At 35.3% G+C, this 24,416-nt stretch overlaps 10 protein-coding genes across 17 annotated transcripts; 5 read left to right on the forward strand and 5 right to left on the reverse strand.

Moving 5' to 3' along the window:
- Positions 1–128: 128 nt before the first annotated feature.
- APC10 (anaphase-promoting complex subunit 10) lies at positions 129–1,152 on the forward strand. The gene is made up of 3 exons (XM_033481572.2): positions 129–390; positions 464–716; positions 792–1,152. The coding sequence occupies exons 1-3, from the start codon at positions 366–368 to the stop codon at positions 1,081–1,083; spliced, it is 570 nt and encodes a 189-aa protein (XP_033337463.1). The 5' UTR covers positions 129–365; the 3' UTR covers positions 1,084–1,152.
- A 157-nt stretch (positions 1,153–1,309) lies between these two features.
- LOC117226816 (uncharacterized) lies at positions 1,310–8,456 on the forward strand. Its single transcript, XM_033481538.2, has 15 exons — positions 1,310–1,515; positions 1,593–1,709; positions 3,047–3,198; positions 3,301–4,239; positions 4,305–4,716; positions 4,779–5,218; positions 5,286–5,425; positions 5,500–5,747; positions 5,811–6,053; positions 6,128–6,474; positions 6,537–6,789; positions 6,853–7,087; positions 7,164–7,537; positions 7,596–7,877; positions 7,952–8,456. Exons 1-15 carry the CDS (start codon positions 1,380–1,382, stop codon positions 8,308–8,310), a joined length of 4,677 nt encoding a protein of 1,558 aa, XP_033337429.2. The 5' UTR covers positions 1,310–1,379; the 3' UTR covers positions 8,311–8,456.
- LOC117226825 (RWD domain-containing protein 2A) lies at positions 1,700–3,036 on the reverse strand. The gene is made up of 3 exons (XM_033481562.2): positions 2,632–3,036; positions 2,116–2,559; positions 1,700–2,012 (listed from the first exon to the last, which is right to left on the reverse strand). Exons 1-3 carry the CDS (start codon positions 2,896–2,898, stop codon positions 1,776–1,778), a joined length of 948 nt encoding a protein of 315 aa, XP_033337453.1. The 5' UTR covers positions 2,899–3,036; the 3' UTR covers positions 1,700–1,775.
- LOC117226824 (testis-specific serine/threonine-protein kinase 3) lies at positions 7,678–10,773 on the reverse strand. 2 transcript variants are annotated; one of them, XM_033481561.2, is made up of 5 exons: positions 10,731–10,773; positions 10,217–10,348; positions 9,420–9,723; positions 8,771–9,330; positions 7,678–8,701 (listed from the first exon to the last, which is right to left on the reverse strand). In XM_033481561.2, exons 2-5 carry the CDS (start codon positions 10,310–10,312, stop codon positions 8,561–8,563), a joined length of 1,101 nt encoding a protein of 366 aa, XP_033337452.1. In that variant the 5' UTR covers positions 10,313–10,348; positions 10,731–10,773; the 3' UTR covers positions 7,678–8,560. The 2 variants fall into 2 exon arrangements, with proteins under 2 accessions (XP_033337452.1, XP_033337451.1); XM_033481560.2 differs by lacking the exon at positions 10,731–10,773 and having other exon boundaries at positions 7,678–8,518; positions 8,609–8,701; positions 10,217–10,612.
- RpS2 (ribosomal protein S2) lies at positions 10,707–11,987 on the forward strand. The gene is made up of 3 exons (XM_033481567.2): positions 10,707–10,791; positions 11,028–11,379; positions 11,468–11,987. Exons 2-3 carry the CDS (start codon positions 11,029–11,031, stop codon positions 11,960–11,962), a joined length of 846 nt encoding a protein of 281 aa, XP_033337458.1. The 5' UTR covers positions 10,707–10,791; position 11,028; the 3' UTR covers positions 11,963–11,987.
- A 129-nt stretch (positions 11,988–12,116) lies between these two features.
- On the reverse strand, positions 12,117–12,856 carry l(2)37Cg (RNA polymerases I and III subunit AC2 l(2)37Cg). Its single transcript, XM_033481573.2, has 3 exons — positions 12,646–12,856; positions 12,485–12,582; positions 12,117–12,415 (listed from the first exon to the last, which is right to left on the reverse strand). The coding sequence occupies exons 1-3, from the start codon at positions 12,661–12,663 to the stop codon at positions 12,211–12,213; spliced, it is 321 nt and encodes a 106-aa protein (XP_033337464.1). The 5' UTR covers positions 12,664–12,856; the 3' UTR covers positions 12,117–12,210.
- Positions 12,857–13,113: 257 nt separating this feature from the next.
- CRIF (growth arrest and DNA damage-inducible proteins-interacting protein CRIF) lies at positions 13,114–14,411 on the forward strand. The gene is made up of 3 exons (XM_033481570.2): positions 13,114–13,314; positions 13,453–13,911; positions 13,982–14,411. The coding sequence occupies exons 2-3, from the start codon at positions 13,466–13,468 to the stop codon at positions 14,340–14,342; spliced, it is 807 nt and encodes a 268-aa protein (XP_033337461.2). The 5' UTR covers positions 13,114–13,314; positions 13,453–13,465; the 3' UTR covers positions 14,343–14,411.
- A 13-nt stretch (positions 14,412–14,424) lies between these two features.
- Positions 14,425–20,240, reverse strand: LOC117226821 (uncharacterized). 5 transcript variants are annotated; one of them, XM_076521977.1, is made up of 7 exons: positions 20,082–20,240; positions 18,682–19,179; positions 17,661–18,338; positions 17,231–17,480; positions 15,643–15,876; positions 15,316–15,563; positions 14,425–15,127 (listed from the first exon to the last, which is right to left on the reverse strand). In XM_076521977.1, the coding sequence occupies exons 2-7, from the start codon at positions 18,746–18,748 to the stop codon at positions 14,922–14,924; spliced, it is 1,683 nt and encodes a 560-aa protein (XP_076378092.1). In that variant the 5' UTR covers positions 18,749–19,179; positions 20,082–20,240; the 3' UTR covers positions 14,425–14,921. The 5 variants fall into 5 exon arrangements, with proteins under 5 accessions (XP_076378092.1, XP_076378091.1, XP_076378094.1 ...); XM_076521976.1 differs by having other exon boundaries at positions 18,682–19,581; XM_076521979.1 differs by having other exon boundaries at positions 18,682–18,702; positions 19,000–20,240.
- Positions 20,241–20,429: 189 nt separating this feature from the next.
- On the forward strand, positions 20,430–22,810 carry LOC117226832 (protein ILRUN). The gene is made up of 3 exons (XM_033481571.2): positions 20,430–21,145; positions 21,601–21,956; positions 22,034–22,810. The coding sequence occupies exons 1-3, from the start codon at positions 20,988–20,990 to the stop codon at positions 22,138–22,140; spliced, it is 621 nt and encodes a 206-aa protein (XP_033337462.1). The 5' UTR covers positions 20,430–20,987; the 3' UTR covers positions 22,141–22,810.
- On the reverse strand, positions 22,710–24,315 carry Ts (Thymidylate synthase). Of its 3 annotated transcripts, none has more exons than XM_033481566.2 (5): positions 24,169–24,315; positions 23,865–24,088; positions 23,512–23,775; positions 23,172–23,434; positions 22,710–23,088 (listed from the first exon to the last, which is right to left on the reverse strand). In XM_033481566.2, exons 2-5 carry the CDS (start codon positions 24,052–24,054, stop codon positions 22,879–22,881), a joined length of 927 nt encoding a protein of 308 aa, XP_033337457.1. In that variant the 5' UTR covers positions 24,055–24,088; positions 24,169–24,315; the 3' UTR covers positions 22,710–22,878. The 3 variants fall into 3 exon arrangements, with proteins under 3 accessions (XP_033337457.1, XP_076378117.1, XP_033337455.1); XM_076522002.1 differs by having other exon boundaries at positions 23,172–23,428; positions 24,159–24,297; XM_033481564.2 differs by having other exon boundaries at positions 24,159–24,297.
- Positions 24,316–24,416: the final 101 nt, after the last annotated feature.

Genomic DNA, 24,416 nt, shown 5'->3' on the forward strand with positions numbered 1-24,416 from the left:
TACGTCTGCGGTGATACAAATCCCCCCAGGATGATACCGCTTGCGCCATCTAGCAGATAGTAGAACTGATTGACAATAAGCTTGGAAGTTTCATCACAGGTGGCACTACTATCCTCTGTTTAGGTATCGTATCGTATACATGTTCACCTGTACTACAATTCTATACACAATAAATGTATCACAACAGTTTTGACAGATTTGATTCGAAACTTCTGGATAAACAATTCTCGATTGATTTTGTGGCAAAACTTACTTAATTTCGAATAAGCTTATCTCTTATGGTCTAACGTTAATCTAATATGGTCTAAATAAAAACGTATTTAAATTTGATGACATTGCTTTAAATTATTTAGGAAACCTCTACCATGACCAATAAGACTAATAACGCAGGTAACAAATCGCTTAATTATTTTTCTTGGAGCGTTTTTACTTTGATTAAGTACAGTATATTCTATTGATTTAGGGGAAATAGATCCTGTGCAGAAAAAGTTGGCTGGTCGTGTACGAGAAGTTGGAAATCGTGCAATTTGGAGTTTATCCAGCTGTAAACCTGGTTTTGGCGTGGATCAACTCCGAGATGATGTTACAGAAACATATTGGCAATCCGATGGTCAACTTCCACACTTGGTGAATATCCAATTCAAGAGAAAAACAACAATAAGAGATATATGTATCTATACCGATTATAAGTTGGATGAAAGTTATACTCCCAGCAGGTAACAATATTATTAAAATTAATGAGTCTACAGCTAAAAGCCCTCCGTGTTAATATAATAAACTGCTCTTTCTAGGATAAGTATTAGAGCAGGCACAAATTTCAATGATCTTCAAGAAGTAGAAGTCATGGACCTGAACGAACCTAGTGGTTGGGTTGTGATCCTAATAAAAGATATAAATAATAGACCTATCAGGACATTTATGATACAGATAGCTGTGATAAGTAATCATCAAAATGGTCGTGATACACACATGAGGCAAATCAAAGTTCATACTCCAACACAGGATATTCTTGGACCGCCGGCTCCTTATATCCCAGGACAGTTCCTCACCAATGAATTTTTGCGTTATGCAACAGTTAGATAAAATTTACAATCTAATATAATCGATGTTTTCTTAGCATTAAATAAATTAAATAAATTCTTTATATGAAAATCCATGTTTCTGTTTCATTCCTTGATGATTAAATATTCATAGGTCAAATTAAATACAACTGCCATTTTCAAGTGTAAAGTTTGTATATATGATGGTTTGCATTCGAATTTAGAGAGTTTCTGTTATGAGTTGTAAGGACAAAAAATATAAACACATCATATAGCAACTCTTCTCTTTCATCTCTGATATATCTGTGATACAAGCAATCCAAGTGCCTTTGTGCAAACATGATAGTAAGAGTTCTATTAATTTTTCTATTAATTAATTTAATAACATGTCGGGTACATCAGGGAAGAAGTTATGCTTTAAATATCGCACTTGATCAAACAACAAAACGTTCTGAAAAATTACGATCAGATTATGGTATGTAGATTTTTATCAAGTATACTCTTAAGTATTCTATTTTTTAAAAATAATATGCATTATAATATTATTTTTAGTAATGAAAGATTTAAATGCTAACGCAATAGCTGAAATTGATAAGAAAATCAGCGAACATATCATGAATAAGACGAAAATGAAATTCGGTCGATACAAGAGAGAAATATTCAACAGGGGTATGTATTTATTAGAAACAGTATTAAAAATAAATATAATTTCTGAACAATATATCTTTTATAAATTCACGAATCCGATATCTCGCTAAATTTTCCTTCAAGCCCGAATAGTTCTTTAAACGCGTGTTGTAAGTTAAGATCTGTTAAATATTTTAATAGTTGTCCTAAATCATTATGACGTTCAGAAGTAGGAAAAGCTATTTCTTGAATATCGTTAAATTGACGCATGCTGTCTATATTTGGACAATCTTCATGCTTCTCCAATAATCGTATCACTATTCTATGCCAGTTCATAGACTTTACCTAAAATTATTGAAATTATTTAAATAATTCAGCTATATAAATTATTGATTTAAACAATGTTCAAATTAGATTAAAAAAATTACATATATGGCATATCACATACTTTTTGCCAATAATATTCGCAATCTTCGTGGGCTCCTTCCACGCAAATAACACCTGGCTTTCCAGCCATAGAGAAACCTGTAAGACAATTTTCTTTCGCTATATTAACTACCTCCTTTCTTTTAAATTTGCTATATATATGATGACTGTATATCCAATATCGGGCAAAAGTTGTAGATTTTTGCTCTTCCTTTCTGCATCTTCCGATTGATTCCTTCCCCTGACTTGTGTTGGAAGCAGCGATATAATCTTCTCCATTGTCTTGTAACCACGATATCAATGTGTAGATGCAAGGTTCATTCTCTTCTTGACGTTCTATGATGTGGCTTAGAGCTCGATTAAGAAGAAGTTGCTGAGTTCTATGTAACCGCGAACTCCTTGCGTATACTGCTGGCTTCTCTCTGGGATAATTAATAGATAGACTAACTAACAATTCAATATGTCCCTGCAGAAGACACAGGAGTTTTAAATGAATATTACAGTAGAGACAATAGACTGCAATAAAATCGAGACTTACACCATTCATTGAAAGGTCGATCGAGTACTCTAACTGTTGAGGAAGTTCTTCTGTTGGATTTTTAATAAATTCATTAATGTCAGCAAGTATTCCATTATCTGTAATAAGCAATTCTTTCGGGTAAACAGATTGCAGAGCTTCCAGTTCGTAAATCTGAGCTGTCAAATTGTCCCGTATCTCCTCGTATGTGGTCATATTCGCGGTTCTACACACTCGAAAATCACGGTTACCGTTAAGGTTATTAAGACAGCAGCTGATAGTTATCATCAACCTTAAGGTCGATCATATTTACAGCATACATATCGCCATGTCCACGTGCAATCTGACTTTCTGTCAGATCATATCGAACCAATCGAACCGTACAATCGATTATTCTAATTTTTTAATTATTTCGCATTCGTAACACACTTTTTAGGTATCAATATAATACGAGAATTTCAAGATCATAGTCAACTGAACTTCAACAATGTGAAAGATATTGATTTCTTTTCTCTTCAAAATGATCACCAATTACTTTGGTTTTCAGTGGTTTTGGATGCTTTAAACATATCTTTATACAGAATAGATGTATGTGTTGTATTTATTAATTTAACTTTATTATGCATATTATGTATTATATGTGTATATGTGTTCAAGTATATTCAATAGTTTTTTAAAATTTTTTTTCAGAATTATGTTTTCTATTTTGAGGCTGCTTATCCTATAACCAGAGGTAGAAAAATAATAGTAAACTGTTGCGAGTATAAAACTCTTTTGATAGTTCACTATCAGGAGAACTCGATCCTAGTTTTGCGACTCACTAAAGAGTATCGTCTGTATCCCATTCATGATTTCAAGTCCAGTAACATGACTGATTTAGCAATCTGGCATGGAATAAATCAATTATACCTAGGCATTGTTTCCGATATGAACATTTCAATCTATATCTGGGTTAATGATTACTTTGACTTGGTACAAGTCATACCTTATGGCGCCAAAAAATTAATTCCATTTTACAACAAGGGAATTATGTATCTTGCTACAACCGGGCCTATTACTTTGATCTTTAAGTATTTCTTCAGGCATAGTGAATTTGCTGTAACTCAAAGACTGCCATCGAGCCAAGACATTTCTTCCCTCCGGTTAGAAGAAACCCACTATATGGAGCAGTTTCTATGCCTTATCACAGATTCTTCTACAATTCTATACAAAGAAGTTCATGATCGTTTTGTTCCCTTTCAACAAATTCAATTTGGAAGATCTGCATCAATATTTTCAAACGATGCAATGTTGCTTCTACTTTTGCGCGAAGATGCAATACTGACATATCAGTACGATGGCTGGAGATTCAAATATTCAGATGTAAAACTGTTTGGAGTTGATCAATTTCAACAACTTGTGCTGCATAAGAAAAAATTACTATTAGTAAAGTATAAGAATAGCAGTTGGTCTATACAGGAACCAAAATGGGTCAAACAGAAATCTTACAAGGACTTGCAGGAGGAGATCAGGACATGGAATAATAATGCAAAGAAGGCAACTCAAAGAACTATTCTGACAGAAAATTTAGTTCTGAAGAATCCTATTAAAATTTTAAATGGTTACATTGACCAGCTTCTTATTTATAATGTAAGATTCAATTCAAATATACCATTGCAATCAATTACATGAATTAATACCTACTATTTCTACAGATAAATGACCATAATTCTGAAGCATTAAGTGATGCAACGAAAGAATATAAAAAACTGACCAATAAATTGGAAAATCAGAAAATTAGTTTGAACAATAAATCACATTCTGATGCTTCACCAATTACTTTCTCAAATATGGGAAAGCTTAGAGTTAAGTGCAAAGCAAAGTGTAAAGTAAATCATTTGAATGTCAAAGAAAATTCTCATCTTCTATCCAAGTTGAGAAAACCATCCATTAAAAATCAAGTACAGGCTTTTAAAGCTTTAAGAACAATGGAAATTGAGAATTGGAAGTGCCCACAGTTTAGTTTTCCTATCAAAAAAGTTGAAATTGGTAAATTGTTCAATGGGAAGATGCTGGATGATTTAGAAAAGAATATTTTAAAAGTAGTTGGTGATCAGAAACTTTCAGGTAAAATTAAAAATTGACATCTTTTACATAATAGAATGACTGTATAAAAAGTTGTATTGCAGGAAAACATACTTTCTCCAATGTAAACGTAATGAACGCTTTCATAACATTGGATATTGCCGTAAACATAACGAAACAACAACTGCAAATGCAACAAATTGAAACCACAGAATTTCACTTAATGGAAAGCGGAATTTTATTGCCATTGCAAGGAGCTCCGATAATAATGACTGGTACCATTCAGGCAATAAAAATTAGAGTAAACGGCTCCGTCCATCCACGCGGACGTATAATAGGACTAAGAACCTTAAATCCTTTGATAGAAATTTTTGAGTCCATGAATGTAGATCACCTTATAACTCTGGAGAATGCTAAAATCGAGAATTTGAGATCGCAAGACTTGATTGGCCACAAGATACGATCGATTAAAGAAATTTTGTCTAATACAATACCGTTGAACAGTAGAGTACCGGCAACTCTGGCGCTTTTAAACGAAAAGATAGTAAGAAATTTGTTGTTGTCAAAGTCTTGTTTGAATAGCTAATTAACACGGATAAATTCTTATTTAGAAATGGAACAATGTTACGTTATATGGATCACAAAATTGGATTACCATTAACTCCCAGGATACAGTTACTGTATCAGGAAGAAAACATTTTCCTCATAATGGTGGAATAACATTATCTTTCAATAACTCGAAATTACCGACGTAAGGTTTCTTAATACTTATTACAGTTACTAATCTTAGTCTAGACACATGAAGAATATTTTTGCATGTTCAAGGATTCAGACACCTGTATGTAGTAGTACTATAATTGTTCCTGAAGTTCAAGCAACAGATTTAAATGTTAATAATCTTAACGTAAAAGATCTCAATAGTTCGCACGTTTTTGGAAATTTCGGTAAAAGATATTTAAATGAAAATTTCATGTATACTTTTAAACTTTTGAATCTGACTACTAAAACGTACCACCATAATGTCACTGTAAAGAATTTAATTGCAACTCATCTAAGTAATATAAACATAACAGGTAAAACGACATTAAACTGTAATTGTACACAGCATCATCTAATAGTTCATATTTCTTTTACAGAAATACTTGCAAATTCATGGACCAAGTCTAAGATTCTTCAAGGTCCAATTGTGACAACAGATTTAGCAGTTGATAGTCTTCTGTCTCCAATTCAGATTCGAATAAAACTGCCAAAAGTAGTAGGAGACATGATTTCAGAGAAAGATATGCACATAGAAAACATTAATAACGTTAATTTTATTGATTTTGAGAGAGATGCTATCAAACTTGAAAACATGATATCCTTAGGAAATATAACATTCGGTGATCGATTGTTTATTTTCTTAATTAATGTATTATTTATTTGAACGAAACTATATTTAATATTCTCGTTATAGGCAATGGATTCGCAGCAAATAATCTCTATACTAACTACCTTCCATTCAACAAGTCACAGTTGAAAGAACATGTTAATCTGTATAAGAAACGAATATCTGGGAGCATAGAAACAAACGCAATAAATCTGTCACATTCTTTCGCCTCGTTTACAGAAAATGATGTTCTACTTAACGTTATGGTTAAAGACTCTGTAACATTCTTAACCGAACCAGAAATACAAAGTATAAATGACACCAAGTTAAAAAGATTGTTAGGACAGTTATGGATGACTGAAAATGCTACAGTTTTGCAAGGAAGATATTTACACATTACAAATGTGTCTATAGTCGGAAATATTGCCATAAATGTAAGCATTTTGTTTCCATTAATTCTTTTTTTATAACATCACGTAATAAAAATTTCTTTCAGAGTATTTCGAATATATTAGATCTTGAAACATGGAAGAACATTTCCAAACGTGTTTTAAGTAAGACGAAACCACAGGAGATACAAATTGTTGCCTCCCTGAGTGATGTTGAAACACCTGGTATCATTGGTTCAAACATTTCTATTATAAAATCTTCGGTTCCAGATTTTAATGATATGTTTGATAATGCTTTGTTGCATAGTAAAGATCAAGAAATCACTGCAAAATGGACATTCAATAAATTAAAAATCATAGGTACTGATCTGTTACGAATGTTTCTTTGTAAGCAGTCAATTTATTTTTGTTACGAATTCACAGGTAAATTACACGCAAAGAATAAAATTAATAATATGAATCTAAAAACCGATGTCATGAGATTCGATTCTGAAAAAGCTCTAGTAGCTGGGAAGACAAATGTGATGTTTCTGACAGCAAAAAATTTGAACAGTTTAAATTTTAATGATTGGGCAAAAAATTCTCTTACAGGGAAACAGAAATCTGTAATCATTAAGGGACGCAAGATCTTTAATAGTATCACTGCTAATAATATAAAGTAATTAATTGACATCGACGTACAAAATACGTCATTTACTTCTAATATTCGACATGATTCAATATTTATTTTGCAGTGTATCTGACACTGCAATGGGACAGATTCTGACAGGAACATTATCAAAGTCTACAGATCAAATAGTCAATGGCCAAAAAGAAATTCGAGGATCAGTCGATGCGGTAACATTTGTTATCGATGGTTTAATAAATGATGTTGACTTGATTGATTTGATAAGCAATCAGTTAGGAAAACAGAAACGTTTGCAAAGCATCAAGTCAAGAATCGAATTACAAAAATCTTTAAAAATTCTTGGGAACGTTACAGTTAATGGTTCCTATGGATATATAGAGTTGAACAATTTTTTCAAAAGTTATCCAAGCGTATTACCTGTTATTGAAGACATGAAGGACTATTCTAAAGCAGCTTCAACAATTAAAGCAGCATTAGAAAGTTAGTAAAGTAAATATTTTTAACTTTATACCTTTTAAGCGTTCAACAATCGTTGCAGATCGTGCAGTTTACCTTGACAAATTAGAAGTGGTGGAGGAAAGAAACGTTGTTGATACTGTGAACAAAAATATAACCATTCATAAAAAGCAAAGTAAATTTAATAACTTTCTTCAATATTGTATCAATGAAAATATAAGAAATGAAAGTCCCGGATTGAATTCGAGCGGTTTGGTGTCAGCAAAATTAATTGTATTAGGGGAGAACGAATATATAGTTTGCATAAAATTACATTCTGTTTCTATCTATTTGTATGCTGCGAAAGAACTTTATCAATTAAAAGGTTTGTTTAATTCTTGTCCTGTAAATAATCAGCAATAGTCAGAATGTTAAGAAAAGCTATTACATGTTCAATAGCTCTACACATTCCAAATATAATCGATGCAATTGTGGAATCACTGTCAGAATCACTATGGATCATACTACGATTGTCGTTGCAAACATTGCTTTTGCATTATCAACCATGGAACAATTTACAAGAATATAGATTGTCAGCCACGGATGTGTTTCAAGTGAGCAGGTTATCGAACAATCAGCTCTTACTATTACTATCGAATGGTGTCTGGAATCTAGAAGGACTCGCTAGTCCCCAACATATCATTAGCATTCCTCTTAAAGAAAACGTGGAAACCTTTATCAATGGATTCAATTATTATGTACAATGGGGAACACCAAATGATACATCCTTAATGAAAGCACAATATATATGGAACTGAAAATGATATTGCATTGTATATAATGAATTTAATTCGTTGCAAAATTCTGTTCCTTGTTACTTCAATGTTAAGCAGTATCTTTATCATGATTAATATGTATATTTATCCATTGTATTAATAAATTATTGCTAACGGTAGAACAATAACGTTTCTTTATTTCTCAGACATTACTTAAGAAAGGTCCGCTTGCTATAGAAGACAATACCACCTGAAAAATAAGAAAAAAAGAAAAAAAGAAACAGAAGCATAGTTAACACAACAACAGAAGACATTGAAATCGATAAATGGCGATACAAACGTTTCCAGCTTTCTTTATAACAGTAACATCTTGTTTCCCTTTACTAGGCTGTTGCGTTTCTATCTTGGTCTTCTCCTCCACTTTGAAAATTTTCTGCAAAGTAAACATTGAAATTTGTAACTTACTCTATTGTTTTCCCTTTAATTAAATCAAGGCTCTAACAGGATCTCTCCTGAAGAACTTTTCTTCCATTTTCTTTCTTTCTTCCTGCGCGCTGGTCAATGCAATTTGTTCAGCAGGAGTGAGTGTCAAGAGTCTAGGATCCATGGCGATCCATTCGCAACTAATGATCTGATCCAGTCTTAAACGTTTCACCGGATCAGGTTCCAGAATAGCGCTGACCAGCTTCTTCACCTGCTCGCTCAACAGTGATACGACTTTCGTACGGAATTTCCACTTGCGATTCCTCTGTTGCACATACAGACGTTTGATATCGGTGTCATCGAACGGCATTGCTTTGTTCAGTAAGATATACAAAATAACGCCCAGAGACCAGATATCAGACATCTTTGGGCTGTACGGAGAACCCCGAAGGATTTCTGGTGCAATATAGGATAGAGAACCGCAATAAGTGTCACTGAGGACCTGTTTTCCCCGATCATCGATCACGTAACGTGCGAAACCAAAATCGGCAAGCTTCAGATTATAATTTGATGTGAGAAGAACATTCTCACACTTGACATCGCGGTGAGCTATCTCCATTTCATGTAGATATTGGAGAGCTGAAAGGAACCAACAATTTTTATAGACGGAATTCGCTATGCTCCACCTATATATTCGGCTTTGCTTATCAATTTTATAGTAATGCTACCGAGTGAAAGTTGTCTAAACCACACACGAGCTTGGCCTTCCTGAACTGCACCATTCTTCAGTATGAACTCAAGAAGATCTCCATTCTCAGCGTATCGCATAAACATAAAATATTTGGCTCGTCTTTGGAATATACTGTGCACATGCACTACATGGGGATGGTTTACTTTCACCAGAATATCAAGCTCTCGTGGCAGGAACTTCCTGACAAAATCTTTCGGTGCTTTATTGGTGTCTATCACCTTGCAAGCCAGTCTCTTGTTTTTGTCTGGTTCTGAATCTGACTTATACTCTGATAGATATACCTAAAAATCAAATAGTTACTGAAAAATCAAATGAATTAGATGCTTGTACAAGTTATATGTCATACAGGATGTTTCTTTAACTTTGGCATATAGTTTTTCGAGCACTTATTGATTTAACAAAAAAATTTTACGAACAGAAGTTTATCAGTTTTCTCTTGGGTACACAATGAGATATTAAATTTAAGAAAATTATTTTTTTTTTTAATATAGAGATCACTTTGATTTTTTTAAATGGCATTACATATTCTTTTCTTTTCTGTTTATTTTGGATTATTACTACAATAACATGAAGTAAAGAATATTCAAAACCATTTTAAAAAATTGAGGTGACCACAATTTTTTATTGAAAGAATAATAATTTTTTTTAATTTAACACGTACCCGACAGGAGACCGATAAACTTCCGTTGGAAACATTCTTTATCAATCTAACAGAAGTGCTTCAAAAAATGTGTGCAAAAGTTAAGAGAACACCGTGTACAAACTAGAACTTACCTTCGCATAGGAACCTTCGCCCAGCTTTTTCAAAAACTTGTAACCGCGTTGGAATAAGACAGCCTCCTCAGATGCAGTTTGACTCAAATCGGTCATCAGATCTGATGATCCCCCAATGACATCCTATCATCTCTGTCATGAAGATTAGAAGTTAATAACTTTTTGACAATGTCATTTTTAAATAGTTTCTACAGATGTCATGTTTTCGTTCTTGCGTCCTGATTCGCATTTTCAAAAATACAAACTCGTAGAACGTGTATTATGTCGGTAGTGTATTTTGACAAACTGTTTTTACTTAACCATTTTGACCAATTAATTTCGCTCGAAATGGAACATCACAGATTTCGTGTACTGTAATCAACTTCACGAGATAGAAAAAACAAATGATACAAATACATGCACATTAATTTTCGCGGTAAAATTTTTTAAATTTAAATTCCGGAAATATGACAAACGCCATAATTAAAGATACATTATGTTACGACTAATCGATACAGTCGACGCTGTTGCATACTCGATATCTCGAAGATCGCTCAGTCTTTCTTCCGCAACCACATCTAGAAGAAAGAAATAATGTAAGTACGCTCCAAGATATTTCTTTTACTTTGTTGTAATAATATTCGATTTCAGTATTTTCAACCTATTATTTCGAATGCAAACGTTAACAAGGTTTAGGAGAAATTGTTAAAGAAACGATTTGTTATCGGATTACCGAAATAAATGTTATTGTCGACATGACCATGTTTTTGGGGGTTAGGTGGTAACAGTAACGATTACTTACAGTCAGAATAACACCTATGAAATCTTGCAGAATGGCGGACGCTGCTCCAGCCGCGCGTGGAGGATTCCGTGGAGGCTTTGGCTCTCGTGGAGGTGGCGGTGATCGTGGTGGTTCAAGAGGTAGAGGCCGCGGAGGCAGAGGAAGAGGTCGTGGTCGTGGACGTGGCAAAGAAGACAGCAAAGAATGGGTTCCAGTGACCAAGCTTGGCCGCCTGGTCAGGGATGGAAAAATCGAATCCTTGGAACATATCTATCTTTTCTCGTTGCCAATCAAAGAATACGAAATCATTGACAAATTCCTCGGAGTTGATTTAAAAGACGAAGTCTTAAAAATCATGCCTGTACAGAAGCAGACTAGAGCAGGTCAACGCACCCGTTTCAAGGTGAATTTGTAACAATTTTTAATAACGTCCTTACTTATATATCTAATTATTTCATTCATATTTTTCTAATACCAATATTGCTTTTTAGGCATTTGTGGCCATTGGTGACTACAAGGGTCACATTGGTCTAGGCGTAAAATGCTCTAAAGAAGTAGCTACTGCCATCCGTGGTGCTATCATCTTGGCCAAGCTCTCCGTTGTGCCAGTACGTCGTGGTTACTGGGGTAACAAAATTGGCGACCCTCATACTGTACCTTGCAAAGTCACTGGTAAATGTGGATCGGTTCAAGTACGTTTGATCCCTGCACCCAGAGGTACAGGTATTGTCTCTGCACCTGTGCCAAAGAAACTGCTTCAAATGGCTGGCATCGAAGATTGTTACACGTCCGCAAGGGGATCAACATGTACCCTTGGTAATTTCGCCAAGGCTACTTACGCAGCTATTGCAAAGACCTATGCATACCTCACACCAGATCTCTGGCACAACCAGGCATTAAAGAAAGCACCTTACCAGGAATTCGCTGAATTTCTATTCAAAAACCATAAAGGTGTTGGAGGACAAAGACCTGCTGAAGTTGTTTAAACAATAAACCTCCATGCAAAAAGAATCTGCCAAACTGTTTATCTCTCTTGCTCCTTGATTACCTCACCCAAGACAAATTCTTAAAGCCGATTGACTACTTTTTCTATCCTTTCTAAAAAAAGTAATTACCTAACCTCAAATAAATTTAACTATATTTTAAGTCTTTCGAAAAATTATTTTATTGCTTAATTGTTATATAGTGTAAAACAGGTAAAATATTTTATATACATTAGCTATCTTATAAAACATCAGGTGGTATCCATGTCTTTAGAACTTTTGAAGTGATCATAGGCAGCATTAAAAGTTTTCAGAGTATGGTCACAAATCCTTTCGTAATCTTGCAATCCCTTCCTTAAAATGTTTATTGCTTTTCCTTTCTTCGCTTGTATCCTCAGATAAATATTTCCCTCCGCTGGGTGATTGACAAAACAAGCACAGAATTCCACATCAGGGCTATATACAAATATACATAAATAAAAGAGGAAAAAAAGCTTAAGATATTTGAGAATTGTCTATTCGTACTTCTGAGTGATTACTGTAACCAAAGCATTTCCTAGAGTATAACCTTCATTCATGAATACGAAAGTTTTGTTTTTATCAGACGACTGTCCTCCAACTACCTGGAAATTCAATTTTAATTACATGAAACACTATATCGATAATTTTTCTATGAAGCACAATACCTCTGCCAGTCTGCCCATGTTTCCTTAATTGTTATATTGTAGTTAATTTACACTACTTTCAATTACTTTCTTTTCTTGATGTTCAATAGACGATAGCGTCCATGGCAATATTTTGACCATGTGATCAATATTATGATCACGTGATCGTCTGCTTCGCTAGCGATTGAGTGCTAAGACAGGATTGACTACGGATGGTAGGGATACTTGCAAAAACTAAGAGAGGTAGAAAAATCGTAGCTACATCTGAGATATGAATACATATTTGGGTACAATAATAGAACCTACACTCCTGCACGCTTTTCTTACTCCCTAAGCTGGCGCGCGCATCTCCACTATTTTACTGCGCATCCAATCCGCAATGGATCCTGTCTTAATAGTAAATCGTCAGCCAGTCAAAGCAAATAAAATTTCTATAAACAATTTCTATAACGGATCAAACTGCGGCCTGGAAGTATGTAGGAGTAAGACCCATTGGCCATTACTGTACTGTACTGTACTACAAATCAAAGAAAGATCATCATAAACATTTGAAATCTTGAACAGGTACATAATTATTGTGAAAATTGGTCTCACTTACAATCTTATTTGATAAAAATCCACTCTGGAAGATATACATACACATATTGAATGAAAGGTAACGAGCAACCGTCAACAAATCATCAATCAAAGGTAACAATAAATCTAACCTTATGTTAGATTCTTGGTTATACAATTTATATGACACAATTATAAATTAAACATTTAATTTCATTGTGGGTGTCATAATCGGACAATGTTTGATTCAATTAATAATATATTGTTTTATAGAATCTAAAATAAAATGTCTTTAAGGAACTTAGTTGCTAATCTGCAGTTAACGCTAAGATTAAAAAGTATCATCGGGAGAAGATACTTCGCATTAAAACAGACAAATGAAATTCTCGAATCTGTGGAAGAAGAACCAGTGTTTTTGAGCGAAGAAGTTGACATAGAAAGCAAAAGAAATAAATCAAGACTGACCCCTGCACATAGAAATATCCTGAAGGGTCAAAAACCTTATAATGAATCTATGAACTGGTATCATGATACAGTGAAATATAAAAGAAGAATATTAGGTAAATATGGCATGGAGGCATTAGGAGTTCCTGCTGGATTAGTTTGGCCAACACCCGAAGAAGTGGAGGATGCTAAGGAATATGAACGAATTAGTTATCCATTGACCCTCCAAGAAAGATGGCAAAAGATTAAGGAGGAAAACAAGAGAAAGGAGGAAGCTGTAATAGCTAGGTATATAGAATTTGTCAAAGAACTTTTGATAGAGCCTAATAAAATATACATGGCATTGCATTATTTGCAGGCAAAACACGATTGCAGCTAAAATGGTTAACATGGAAAATTTAATAGCCGATGTGAAAGAAAAAGTTGCTAAGAAGCAAGCAGAAGCAGAAGAGGCGAGAATAAAGAAAGAACGTAGATTAGAAGAGATCAGAAAACAATTGCGTGCTACGGGTCGTGTGACCGCCGAGAAGATAACCGAAATGCTAGCGAAGTATGAAAAAGAAGATAAGAAGAAGAGAAAAGAAATGAAGAAGCAACGACAGCTTGAGAGGCAGAAGAAATTGTTAGCGAAAAACATGCCGATGGATAAGTCTGAAGCAGAATCACCTTCGGATAACAGGGAGGAATCTCCGGCGCTTGAAACAAAACCGAAAACATAAATATTTCAAACACATTGTTTCTGTATAGATACGTTCAAAAGAAAATAGAAACTGAATTTAAAAGACAAATCTTAAAACGACATTATTTACACATCATAGTAAATATTATATTTCTTGTTTTTGCTAATACAAAAAAACGTTACATGTTACTCTGTAAGAGCTAGAAGAAACTATACTATAATGTGTAGTATTAAATGACTTGATAAGACACATATTCAGGCACAATTAGGGCAATAGCATGTTGCAACTGGTGAAACTATTTCACACCTCCAGAGCAGTTTGTTTCACAATCGTTTTCGACCAGTTTCTTAGGTTTATCGTATAAATCTTGCAATTGCGACAGCATCATTGTTAAAGAAGTCAACTCTCCACCGTCGAACACAGGTCAGAGTTCTCAATGTAATCTTGCACGACCAGGGATGATTTTCCATTAGTTATAACTTCCTGAGATGATTCGTTTCCCTTAGTGGCACTGTGAAGATCGCGACCGCCGGTAGTCTCCATCTGACCGCAACTTTGAATATTTTGTACGTGCAACTCGTCGATGACTATTAAACGTAGCTTATTTTTGTCCATATGTCAAGCGGACTGAAGCTGTGATGGAGACGATAATTCATAAAATTGGAAATTCAACTCTTCGCCAAAGAGATTCTCTGGTGTGATGATTTCTGGCTCGACCATGTTCAAACCTAAAGTTGTCGGATTCAAATCCGTGACTAGATAACCCTCGCTTATAAGCCCACACTCTTCTGCCACTACCTCTTTCGACACAGGATTAAGGAAATCTATGAAGTACAATTACGTTAAGATAATTAATCCACGTCGAATGCAGGGTCATTTTGACCCACGATCGATAAGACACCAGTTTCTAACACAAATTGTATTGTGTGTCAAAATAATCCTGCATTCGTTTCCCGCGATCATCGAAAACTATCCATCTTCCGAGACTTAAAAAGACGAATAGAATTCTTACCGCTTTCTTTCACAGAATAATGGAGTTCGTGGGTCTGTTGAGCGGTCTGCGTCGAATCATGTTCGTTGCTGGACATCATCATAGGGATTAAATATTGAACTTCTACTTCCTTTTTAATACCACTAAGTATTTGCTCCGCACAATGTTCCAATGTCACAGAGCTGACTATATTCTCAGTCTCCTCTTCTGAAGTTGGTTGAGCGATGCTAGCAGTCGCTGCTTCTACTTCATCTATGGGATTTATATGACTGCGAAGAATTTGAATAAATAATTACGATATGTATACCCCGATTGTATAATAATTGACTAGTATATAATTCCTGTCACCTAATACTTCTTCGAGAATTTTCAGGTTCTGCAGGTAGCTTGGCAACTTGCTTCGTAAAGGAATTGACGATTTGTCTAGGTCTAGAGTCTACGGATCGGTTCGCGATGGCCCATAGGTGACCAGCCCCATGGGGTGCCTTTGATCCCTTTCGAAAATGAGGGTTTATAGAAAGATTGTGCCGTACAGAATTTTTCCATCGATCGTCATTGCTTTTGTAATAAGGAAAATGTTCGCTGCAAAAAGAAAAAGCTCATGAGTAATATGGAAAAATTAATTAGAAAAATTTTATTGTTTCTAATGACATATAACTTAATATGATTAGTTATATCTAACAATATCTTTATGTATTGATTTTTCAAGAATCTGCATTTGCATAATGACAAACGATTAGGAACTATTTCCCTACTGTCCATATAAACGTCGATAAACTTGCACCCCACACAGACCAATTTTCTTCACCTGCTCACGACGATGTCACGGCGGATTACAGACCCCTATAATTACGAGGTCTCTCCTAGTTTCACGCTTCAGTTACAAGACAATCTTTGAGGATTACTTTAAAGCAAAAGTAATGAACATTATAATTCCAGATTTGGCGTGCTTCTAAACTAATGCACGCTTCTGAACTAAGAGTTTATTTAAAATTAATACTACATACATTTTGCTTAAAGTTACAGCGGTGGTAGTAAAAACGTTTCAACAAAATGTTCATTGCTGGCTAACATGGTTGTAACTGTTGTAGTAATTTTCAACTTATCTATTGTTAGCTAATTAGTTTTTGCGATATTACTAAATTTAAAATAGAAATATATATAAAACAAATGGTTTTTAATTAACTCATCAAACTAGGAAAATCCCTTAATTATTAATCGTCTGCAATAATACTGATGTAATTTTGTGAATGCTAGTTAACAGAATCTTGTCCTGTTAACAGAATCATTTAGCGAACGCTTAATAATAGGAAATTGGACGAGAAGCAGTTCAGGGGCTCGATTATCTATAGCGTCGTTTTTCATGAGTTCACGATCGAACAGGTGAAAGCACAGAGAGCCCAGTAAATCGTGCGCATTCGTGTTAGAGGGGTGGCAACGTCGAAGAGAGTAGTTGGTACCAGGTGGTACCATGTTTGAGGGCAGCGGTGCCAAGGGGTACCATCTAAGAACCTTCCTCTGACCCTCCCCGACAAGCCATCTAGCATTGACGCAAACTACAAACTCGACACACACACACACACACGCACGCACACACTCTCTTTCTCTCTCTCTTTCTCCAGCAAATGTATAAAAACCTGTTCTCTACATTTGCATCTAAAGTTGTACAGGATGGATGGAGCTACTTATACTAATAAACAATTTTAAATACTGTTGCTACTATTGCTGTACTTAAACAAAAACATGATTATGATTATTGAAGAAAAAAAAGAAAATTAATACTCTCAGAATGCCAAATCAGTGAAATTTCTTACTTAAATTATTTTCTTTGCCTGGAACTGGAACTGTTTCTTCCGATCTTACTAACTTTAGATTAAATTTTGTTGTCCAAAATACATATCTAAAATAATTTACACATCTTTAGATAGGCACTTACGAGATCCATTGATAAATGGCTGATACTGTAAGTTCTCCCCTTTCTCTAAGAGCATGTTCAATGAGTTCTGTATAGGTGAAAGGTGGCTTTTTGGGTCCGTTATACCGAGTGGACGCAAAATTTCTGTTATCGAGACTTGAATAATTCTTAGTCATGTCCTGATAAGGTGCACTGTTCTCGTTGTAATTGCTTTTGACTTCGTTCACGTAGGCGGAACTATAAGTGCGTCCATTTACTTTTGTTTTACCCCCTATAAAAAAAAGTTCAGGTATTAACATTGGTCAAAGTAACACCCGAATTATCAAAAAACATATAATTCCAACTTTGAAACTGTCCCAAGCTTTCTTACATTTCCCTAAGTACCCTACAAATGATACATAGTATTTTTCTTCCTACAAACTGTATATGAGCTAATGAGTTTTATGCACACCATTATGGACATCCCTGAATGTTGGTAAAGAAGATCTTTCATCAGCAGCCTCAATAAATGAATCCAATTTGAAGTCTAGTAACCAGGACAGGTTCCCAGTTTCTTGATCATCAAACTGTTGCTGCTGCTGATGGTGGTGGTTACTGAAAGGCGGACCAAGTTTGTTCTCTTGCAGATTCGTTGAAGGGATTGTTACCACTGGTTCCCAGTAACTCGAGTCCACCTGGTAGCTGGTTTTGTCGACTTGAACATTCTGGATCACTTGTCCCTGTTTATGCACCGATGGCGAGGAAGACGGAGGTATGGTATTTTCACCAACATTCTGCTGGGATTCCGGTTCAGAGATGGTGGTCCATGTGCAATTGGTCTCATCTACTAGGAGAACCTCCAAGCGTGCCATTGGACACTCCTCAGCACCTTCTTGGGCCGATAACGGAGAAAATAGCGCCGCAGTGTTGTCACCGATTACCTGATTTGTAGCCACCAACTCCATCGGAGTCTGAATCTCTTCAAGATGGTACCGTTTCCTGTTGTTTTGGACTTCCTCGCACAAACTCTCTATATCCAGATCATCAAAAATTCGCTTCTTGGGCATTCGCAACTGGCTATTGGACACCTCGTGATCCGGAATCCCTCCAGTACCCGAAGATGGTCCAATCATGTTCTGTTCAAGGTCAGCTTTAAAAATGGACTTTGTTGATGCAAGTCTTGCTATTGTTTATGTTAAAGTTCATCAAGAATTGAGAAAATTGACTTGTATTTGTTATAATTGATAAAATAAAACTATTTGCAATTCATTTACGTTACCAACTAACAAGGTGTAACAAGGTCAATTTGTTCTAGATTCATAAACCAAAATGCAAAAAATATCGTATGACATAAATAACAACATACACAAATCAATAAAAGCAGAGAATTGGAGTAAAGCAAGTGTATTTATGTTAATAAAAAAAAGAGTTATCCCTTGCAATGGCATTCAAAATGCAACATGAAATAATGCAAAATATGCAGTGTAACTTACAAGGCCATTTTAATTGGTACCCTAAAATTAAAATACATGTTAAAATAAAAAATAAACAATAAAACATTCATCTTTTTTGATTCTTAAATGGACTATCAAAGAGGACTTAAAAATTAAACAAATCATTTGCATCACGTAGTGAGATAATAAAGGAAATAATATGAAATTAAATCTCCAAAAAGTTACATCAAGTCTTATTAAGTAATTATCAGCATAATTTGATTAAAGCCGCGGCGGTCCTAATGATCCAGTTAAGGGTTCAATAAAATAGAAAGACAGTAATCATTTAAACCACGCTGCAGATTCTCAATAGCTTACCTCGACTGTCTTATTCTTGATATCGTTAAGCCGATACACGGTGCAAATTAATTCATGCGATCGTCGGAACAAATAAGATCGTCAAAAGAATAGTTAAACCAGTCATCACGAGGTCCTGTTCTCAGCGAAAAGATGACTATTCAGGAATTCAGACAGCCTCATCGATGTTTGTGTGTACTCCTAATTGTCACAGAGGAAACACAAGGGAAACTGTTGTCTCGATTTCTGCAGAAAGCGTTCGCGAACGACGGGACAAACTGGAGAACGCCACGATTTATTATTGACGTTTCATCGTCAACTACACACAAACACTATTCGCCAAAAAAACAATGATAGATGGCTTTATATGGAACGGTGAGTTTCCACTTTGTAAACGATATATCACCTTGCGATCAGACGTTTTTCGAATATCTGCATGATCAACTACCGCGACCACGACTGTCTTCTTGTCTTTCGTATTTCAACTGTTACGCGGCGTAATGCGCACGCATCTGCTGGCCATAATCACGAGGGAGGGGATATCACGCCGGCGCAATATTCAATGCGCGCGCACGTGAAACGATGTAAAGCGCGCAGAGTTGGCTATTATTCGAATTTAAAGAAGCATAATTAAAAAATACTCAAAATTTCAATGAAACTATTAAATGGTTATCGTTTTGTAAATCCCAAGAAATCATTGTAAAGTGATAAGTATAGATAGAATCAACTTTTTTGTTTATTTTTAATCATTATCCTTCGAGCTTTAATGCAAACAAAGAAAAATCTAATTCCCGAATACAATGATGTTACGAGAGAAAACAATGACGTATACGCGGTACACCGTTTGATAAGGTAAATCGTTTTATAAAGGATACAATTAGTATATCGTTTCTTCACATAAAAATATCTTTAATTTATTTGAAAGAATTTATTGCGTAAATTCGTTTGCAATAAATTGAAGCGGTATTCGAGTTCGAGATTTGAAAACCTTTCAAAAGTACCTTTCGAGAAGTTTTCAAAGATATAGAATCTCTTAAATCATAGAACTTAGCAGTAACGCACTTGATATATATATGTACGAAATACATATGTACAATACCTACATAGTCGCAATGCATTCAAAATCCCCGCACGCATGCAATTCGCAATACACGAGTGTAGAAAAGCTGCGTGAAAGCGGACAAGTCGATTTCGCGAGTGTTTTCCCCTCGACTGCCCTTGACGGTATTCGCGCGTATCTTTGCTTATCAGCTGTAAAAACGTTGTTATTCAACCAATCCAAGGTCAAGGTGACACCACGTTGTTGCTTCTCCTTCCTACTTTCTATGACGACCTGTGACTGTGATAATATGCCGCTACGGCTAATACCTGTTACATATTATTGAAGGGGTCAGGTAAATGCTGGTACGGGACTAAAGATAAATCCAGGATTTAAAAGAGAGACGTCGAAGATAACTGCGCTGGATAAACTTCAAAATTTATTCCTACAGTGTCGGAAGTGGGACGTACACATGTGCAAAATTCATTATCGAACTTCGTTCAAAATTAGTTCAAGTGAGAGTGTCGACCGGAAAAAGAAAACATAAAGTACAATGTAGTGTAGTGTCTACAAGTAGTTGTAAGATGTCGTACAAATCGGGCAGACGTGATCATGTTCATACATATGTAAATTTAAAAATTTATTCCTACACACGACACAAAGGAAACGGAGAAAACGGGAACGCGGATTCGCCTCGATTTAACGGACTGTACCGCGAAAGCGATTATATATCGTGCGTCATGTGTTTCTCACGCGGAGTGTACCACTAGAGTGTGTAGATGCATGCACTCGTTGCTTCGCACGGCGATCATAACGTCACGGCGAATGACATTTAAATTTTCCAGTTGAAGATTCCGCTACGAAAAAAGGAAGTAAATAGAATACGACGCGTTTACGGGAAACGTGTGCGCGTTCGACACATCACGTTACGTTAACACAGAGGATCGAAACGGTCAAAAGGAAGCGCATCATGAACGTAGACAACGACTTGGACCAGCATTTGTTGCGCCAGTTCAGCTGTCTAAGCACCACTGATAAGGACGATCTGGTAAAACAGCTGCAGAGCATGCTCGCTGGCAACTACGTAAACGAGGCAGCCGCCAGGTTCTTCCTCGATATGAATAACTGGTGAGACACTATCCTTCCCGCCAGCCGTTCTTACCGACAATCGAGTATCGTCTCGTCTCTTGCGACCTAACCCTAACGTCGCCATGTTTACGTCGAGAGTTCACTTCTCTTGTATCTCTTATCTCTTGACCTTTGTGTTGACAGTTTATATCCTTCGACCCTATGCATTCGATTCACCCCTATCACATTTACGATTCAAAATCATTTCTTATTCAATAGACGACATTTTTTCGAACTTTTTTCGAAATTCAATCGAATGCGCGAGTTATTTAGAGTAGTTGATGTTTACTTTAGGGAGAATTAATAGAAATCTCATTGTCAGTTTCCAATCCTTCTGTTTGGTAGACTATCTTTCTTATTGAATATAAGGAACAATATAAAAAAAAGCAAGCAGCTTTCTTTGTACTACAGTTGTGTTCTGATCATTGCTAAGACTAATTACCATATAATTGCAGGAACCTCCAAGCAGCTATATGTAGTTACTTCGACTGTGAATCGCCACTTGAATTACCACATTACTGCATGACGCTAATATGTGACAGTACAATTGGTAACGGAGAGTCAGTACCACCTGATACTAAATTTCGAAAATCATGGTGTGTACAAAATAGTGGCACAGAACCATGGCCAGATGGAGTTTGCCTACAACGTACCGGAGGATTAGTAATGGGATGTACTAGGGTAGCTGTTCCATCTTTAGGTCCAAAAGAAACAACAGAGGTGAGCGTTGAACTCGTAAGTCCTCCGGTTCCTAATGTCACCTATCATAGTCAATGGAGGATGAAAACTTCTACTGGTTCTTACTTTGGTGGTAAGTTTCTCTGTTTTTCTCCATATTCTTGTGTGGAATCTCTACAATAATCTTTCCTTTTCTTTTTTGACAATTAGATATTATTTGCATGGCAATTACTGTGAGCGAGTGTGGTACTTTAGCGGTTACCCAACAGCTACATCAATTAAGTACTTCACAGTCCAACGATGTACAAATGTGTTAGCCCTTGATATCCGGAGACTTCCCTTAAATTTTTTCTTTTTCTCCGTTCTTTATGGAAAATATCTTTCATTACTTGAAATCGAACAAGTGGACATACGATTGATTCATTTGGAAGATGCTGCTTTGAATGATAGGAGTATATGTATATTTTCTGCTACAGACGTCGCAATAAACGATATTTCCAGTAGACATTTACACACGATTTAAGGAAGTACTGGATTCAGAAATTGTATAGTTGTAATTGTAATTTTTTTAGATCTAAGAGATGTTTACGTAAGGCCTTCTAATGTCCATGCTTGTCAGTTACATCTGTGAAATGTGCTCTATCTTTCTTTTTAATCGTAACGCGCATTGCAATAAATCACTTGTGATTTTCGCTTTATGAAAACAAGCAACATGTAAAATTGTAACAGACATGTATGGACCATATTATATATAAAGACCGGTATTGAGAGAAATTGGTATACATAAATGTATGTGCGTGCGTGCGTGCGTGTGTCTACGTCTGTATGTGTGTATATATATATATACATACATACATACATACATATACAATTACTAAAATACGAGTTTATTAAAAGCATAATTTTTATTAGGAAATAAAGTATAGATATAGTTAGAAATTGTAAAATAACTTGAATTATATTCGTTTATCGATTGTGTAAACTGAATTGACAATGCTTACTTTCTTGATGATCCTGTTCTTCAAAAAATTGTAAGTAGTGACTCATCAAAATGGTTAAACGGCCATCGCCATAGCGATTTTCGCATGTGGTTTGTAGCCAATCAATTCGAAATCTTCAGGTAGAAACTCATCAATATTTTGAACATCCCTAACTATTTTTAAATGTGGGAATGATCTCGGCTCGCGTTCTAGTTGTTCTGTGAGTGCAGATATATGATTGAGATACACATGACAGTCGCCCATTGTATGTACAAATTCACCTGGCTAAAAATAAACAAAAAAATAGTTTTAATTAAAAATTCTCCACTTCATTTCTGTGTAAGTTCAGAGAAAAGAGGATGTTGAACCTTTAAATTTGTAACATGTGCTATCATGTAAGTCAATAGAGAATAAGATGCTATGTTGAAAGGTACACCAAGACCCATGTCAGCACTTCTTTGATAAAGTTGACAAGATAATTCACCATTGCCCACAAAAAATTGCACAAAACAATGGCAAGGAGGTAGTGCCATTTGTGGGATATCAACTACATTCCAAGCTGACATAATAATTCTTCTGTCATCGGGAGAATTTTTTATCTTATCTATGACATCCTTCAATTGGTCTATACCTATTAATGTAGAAAAATATTTAAACTTTTATTTGGAAACAAAAAGCAGTTTGTTAATGTGGCACTGGGTATATTACCTTGACCATTATAATCAGTGTACATATTTTTGTATTTTCCTCCAAAGTGCCTCCATTGAAATCCGTAAACAGGTCCCAGATCTCCCTCTTCTCTATCTGTGAATCCACATGAATCTAGATACTCGCGTGAGCTATTAGCATCCCAAATATGAACACCTTTGGATGATAGTTCTTTAGCATTTGTTGATCCCCTTATGAACCATAGCAATTCTTCGACCACTCCTTTCCAAAACACCCTTTTTGTGGTTAGTAATGGAAATACATCTGTAACAAGTAAGTATAATATATTTTTCTAATATGTTATGTTATAATTATTTAAATTCTTTTGCCAATGACAATTTATATTTTCGTACCATCTCTTAAACTAAATCTCATGTGAGTTCCAAAAAGCGATAGTGTACCAACTCCTGTACGATCGGATTTCTTAATTCCCTGTTTAATAATTTTATCAATTAAATGTAAATACTGATATTCCTCATGTTTATTTTCCTTTTGTGAATATTTAAATCCACACTCGTTATTCAATGAAATTATCTCGCTCATGATTTATGTGAAAACTTTTTACCAGCGATGTAACCTATGAAACGAATATACTACATGCATACATACATTTTTTCTTGCGTTACGGCTTACGGACCATAACTTACGTTGACTTACGGGTATACGAGCACGGCATGGGTAACCGGGGTTATGGGCTATTCAGGGCTATGACTATGCTAATGAAACCCCATCGTATATATGTCCTATACACATATGTAGATACAACAGGTGGTATAAGTAAAAATCGAAGTGTACATTCTGTATATTTTATATCAATTACAGGTTAATATAATTGTTTAGCAAACATCAATTTGAAATGTAAATAAAGAGTGCGCGCGCGTATTCCAATTTCTGTAATAAAAGAA

Source organism: Megalopta genalis, chromosome 5, assembly GCF_051020955.1.
Source record: "Megalopta genalis isolate 19385.01 chromosome 5, iyMegGena1_principal, whole genome shotgun sequence".
Taxonomy (NCBI): Eukaryota; Metazoa; Arthropoda; class Insecta; order Hymenoptera; family Halictidae; genus Megalopta; species Megalopta genalis.

Coding starts and splice junctions, on each gene's coding strand:
- APC10 (XM_033481572.2), top strand. CDS start 366: ATGACCAATAAGACTAATAACGCAG. Junction 391..463: donor CAATAAGACTAATAACGCAG/GTAACAAATCGC, acceptor CTATTGATTTAG/GGGAAATAGATCCTGTGCAG. Junction 717..791: donor GAAAGTTATACTCCCAGCAG/GTAACAATATTA, acceptor TGCTCTTTCTAG/GATAAGTATTAGAGCAGGCA.
- LOC117226816 (XM_033481538.2), top strand. CDS start 1,380: ATGATAGTAAGAGTTCTATTAATTTTTCTATTAATTAATTTAATAACA. Junction 3,199..3,300: donor TATCTTTATACAGAATAGAT/GTATGTGTTGTA, acceptor ATTTTTTTTCAG/AATTATGTTTTCTATTTTGA. Junction 6,054..6,127: donor CTTAGGAAATATAACATTCG/GTGATCGATTGT, acceptor TTCTCGTTATAG/GCAATGGATTCGCAGCAAAT.
- LOC117226825 (XM_033481562.2), bottom strand. CDS start 2,898: ATGATAACTATCAGCTGCTGTCTTAATAACCTTAACGGTAACCGTGAT. Junction 2,560..2,631: donor TCGACCTTTCAATGAATGGT/GTAAGTCTCGAT, acceptor TGTCTTCTGCAG/GGACATATTGAATTGTTAGT. Junction 2,013..2,115: donor GCGAATATTATTGGCAAAAA/GTATGTGATATG, acceptor CAATAATTTTAG/GTAAAGTCTATGAACTGGCA.
- LOC117226824 (XM_033481561.2), bottom strand. CDS start 10,312: ATGACCGATTTGAGTCAAACTGCATCTGAGGAGGCTGTCTTATTCCAA. Junction 9,724..10,216: donor GCGAAGGTTCCTATGCGAAG/GTAAGTTCTAGT, acceptor TTTGATTTTTAG/GTATATCTATCAGAGTATAA. Junction 9,331..9,419: donor GTTTAGACAACTTTCACTCG/GTAGCATTACTA, acceptor GGTTCCTTTCAG/CTCTCCAATATCTACATGAA.
- RpS2 (XM_033481567.2), top strand. CDS start 11,029: ATGGCGGACGCTGCTCCAGCCGCGCGTGGAGGATTCCGTGGAGGCTTT. Junction 11,380..11,467: donor GTCAACGCACCCGTTTCAAG/GTGAATTTGTAA, acceptor ATTGCTTTTTAG/GCATTTGTGGCCATTGGTGA.
- CRIF (XM_033481570.2), top strand. CDS start 13,466: ATGTCTTTAAGGAACTTAGTTGCTAATCTGCAGTTAACGCTAAGATTA. Junction 13,912..13,981: donor GAGGAAGCTGTAATAGCTAG/GTATATAGAATT, acceptor CATTATTTGCAG/GCAAAACACGATTGCAGCTA.
- LOC117226821 (XM_076521977.1), bottom strand. CDS start 18,748: ATGTTTTATTGTTTATTTTTTATTTTAACATGTATTTTAATTTTAGGG. Junction 17,481..17,660: donor ATTCAGGGATGTCCATAATG/GTGTGCATAAAA, acceptor TTTTTTTTATAG/GGGGTAAAACAAAAGTAAAT. Junction 15,877..17,230: donor GCCATTTATCAATGGATCTC/GTAAGTGCCTAT, acceptor TTCTTTTTGCAG/CGAACATTTTCCTTATTACA.
- LOC117226832 (XM_033481571.2), top strand. CDS start 20,988: ATGAACGTAGACAACGACTTGGACCAGCATTTGTTGCGCCAGTTCAGC. Junction 21,146..21,600: donor TTCCTCGATATGAATAACTG/GTGAGACACTAT, acceptor ATATAATTGCAG/GAACCTCCAAGCAGCTATAT. Junction 21,957..22,033: donor TACTGGTTCTTACTTTGGTG/GTAAGTTTCTCT, acceptor TTTGACAATTAG/ATATTATTTGCATGGCAATT.
- Ts (XM_033481566.2), bottom strand. CDS start 24,054: ATGAGCGAGATAATTTCATTGAATAACGAGTGTGGATTTAAATATTCA. Junction 23,776..23,864: donor GAGATTTAGTTTAAGAGATG/GTACGAAAATAT, acceptor TACTTGTTACAG/ATGTATTTCCATTACTAACC. Junction 23,089..23,171: donor CACATGTTACAAATTTAAAG/GTTCAACATCCT, acceptor GTTTATTTTTAG/CCAGGTGAATTTGTACATAC.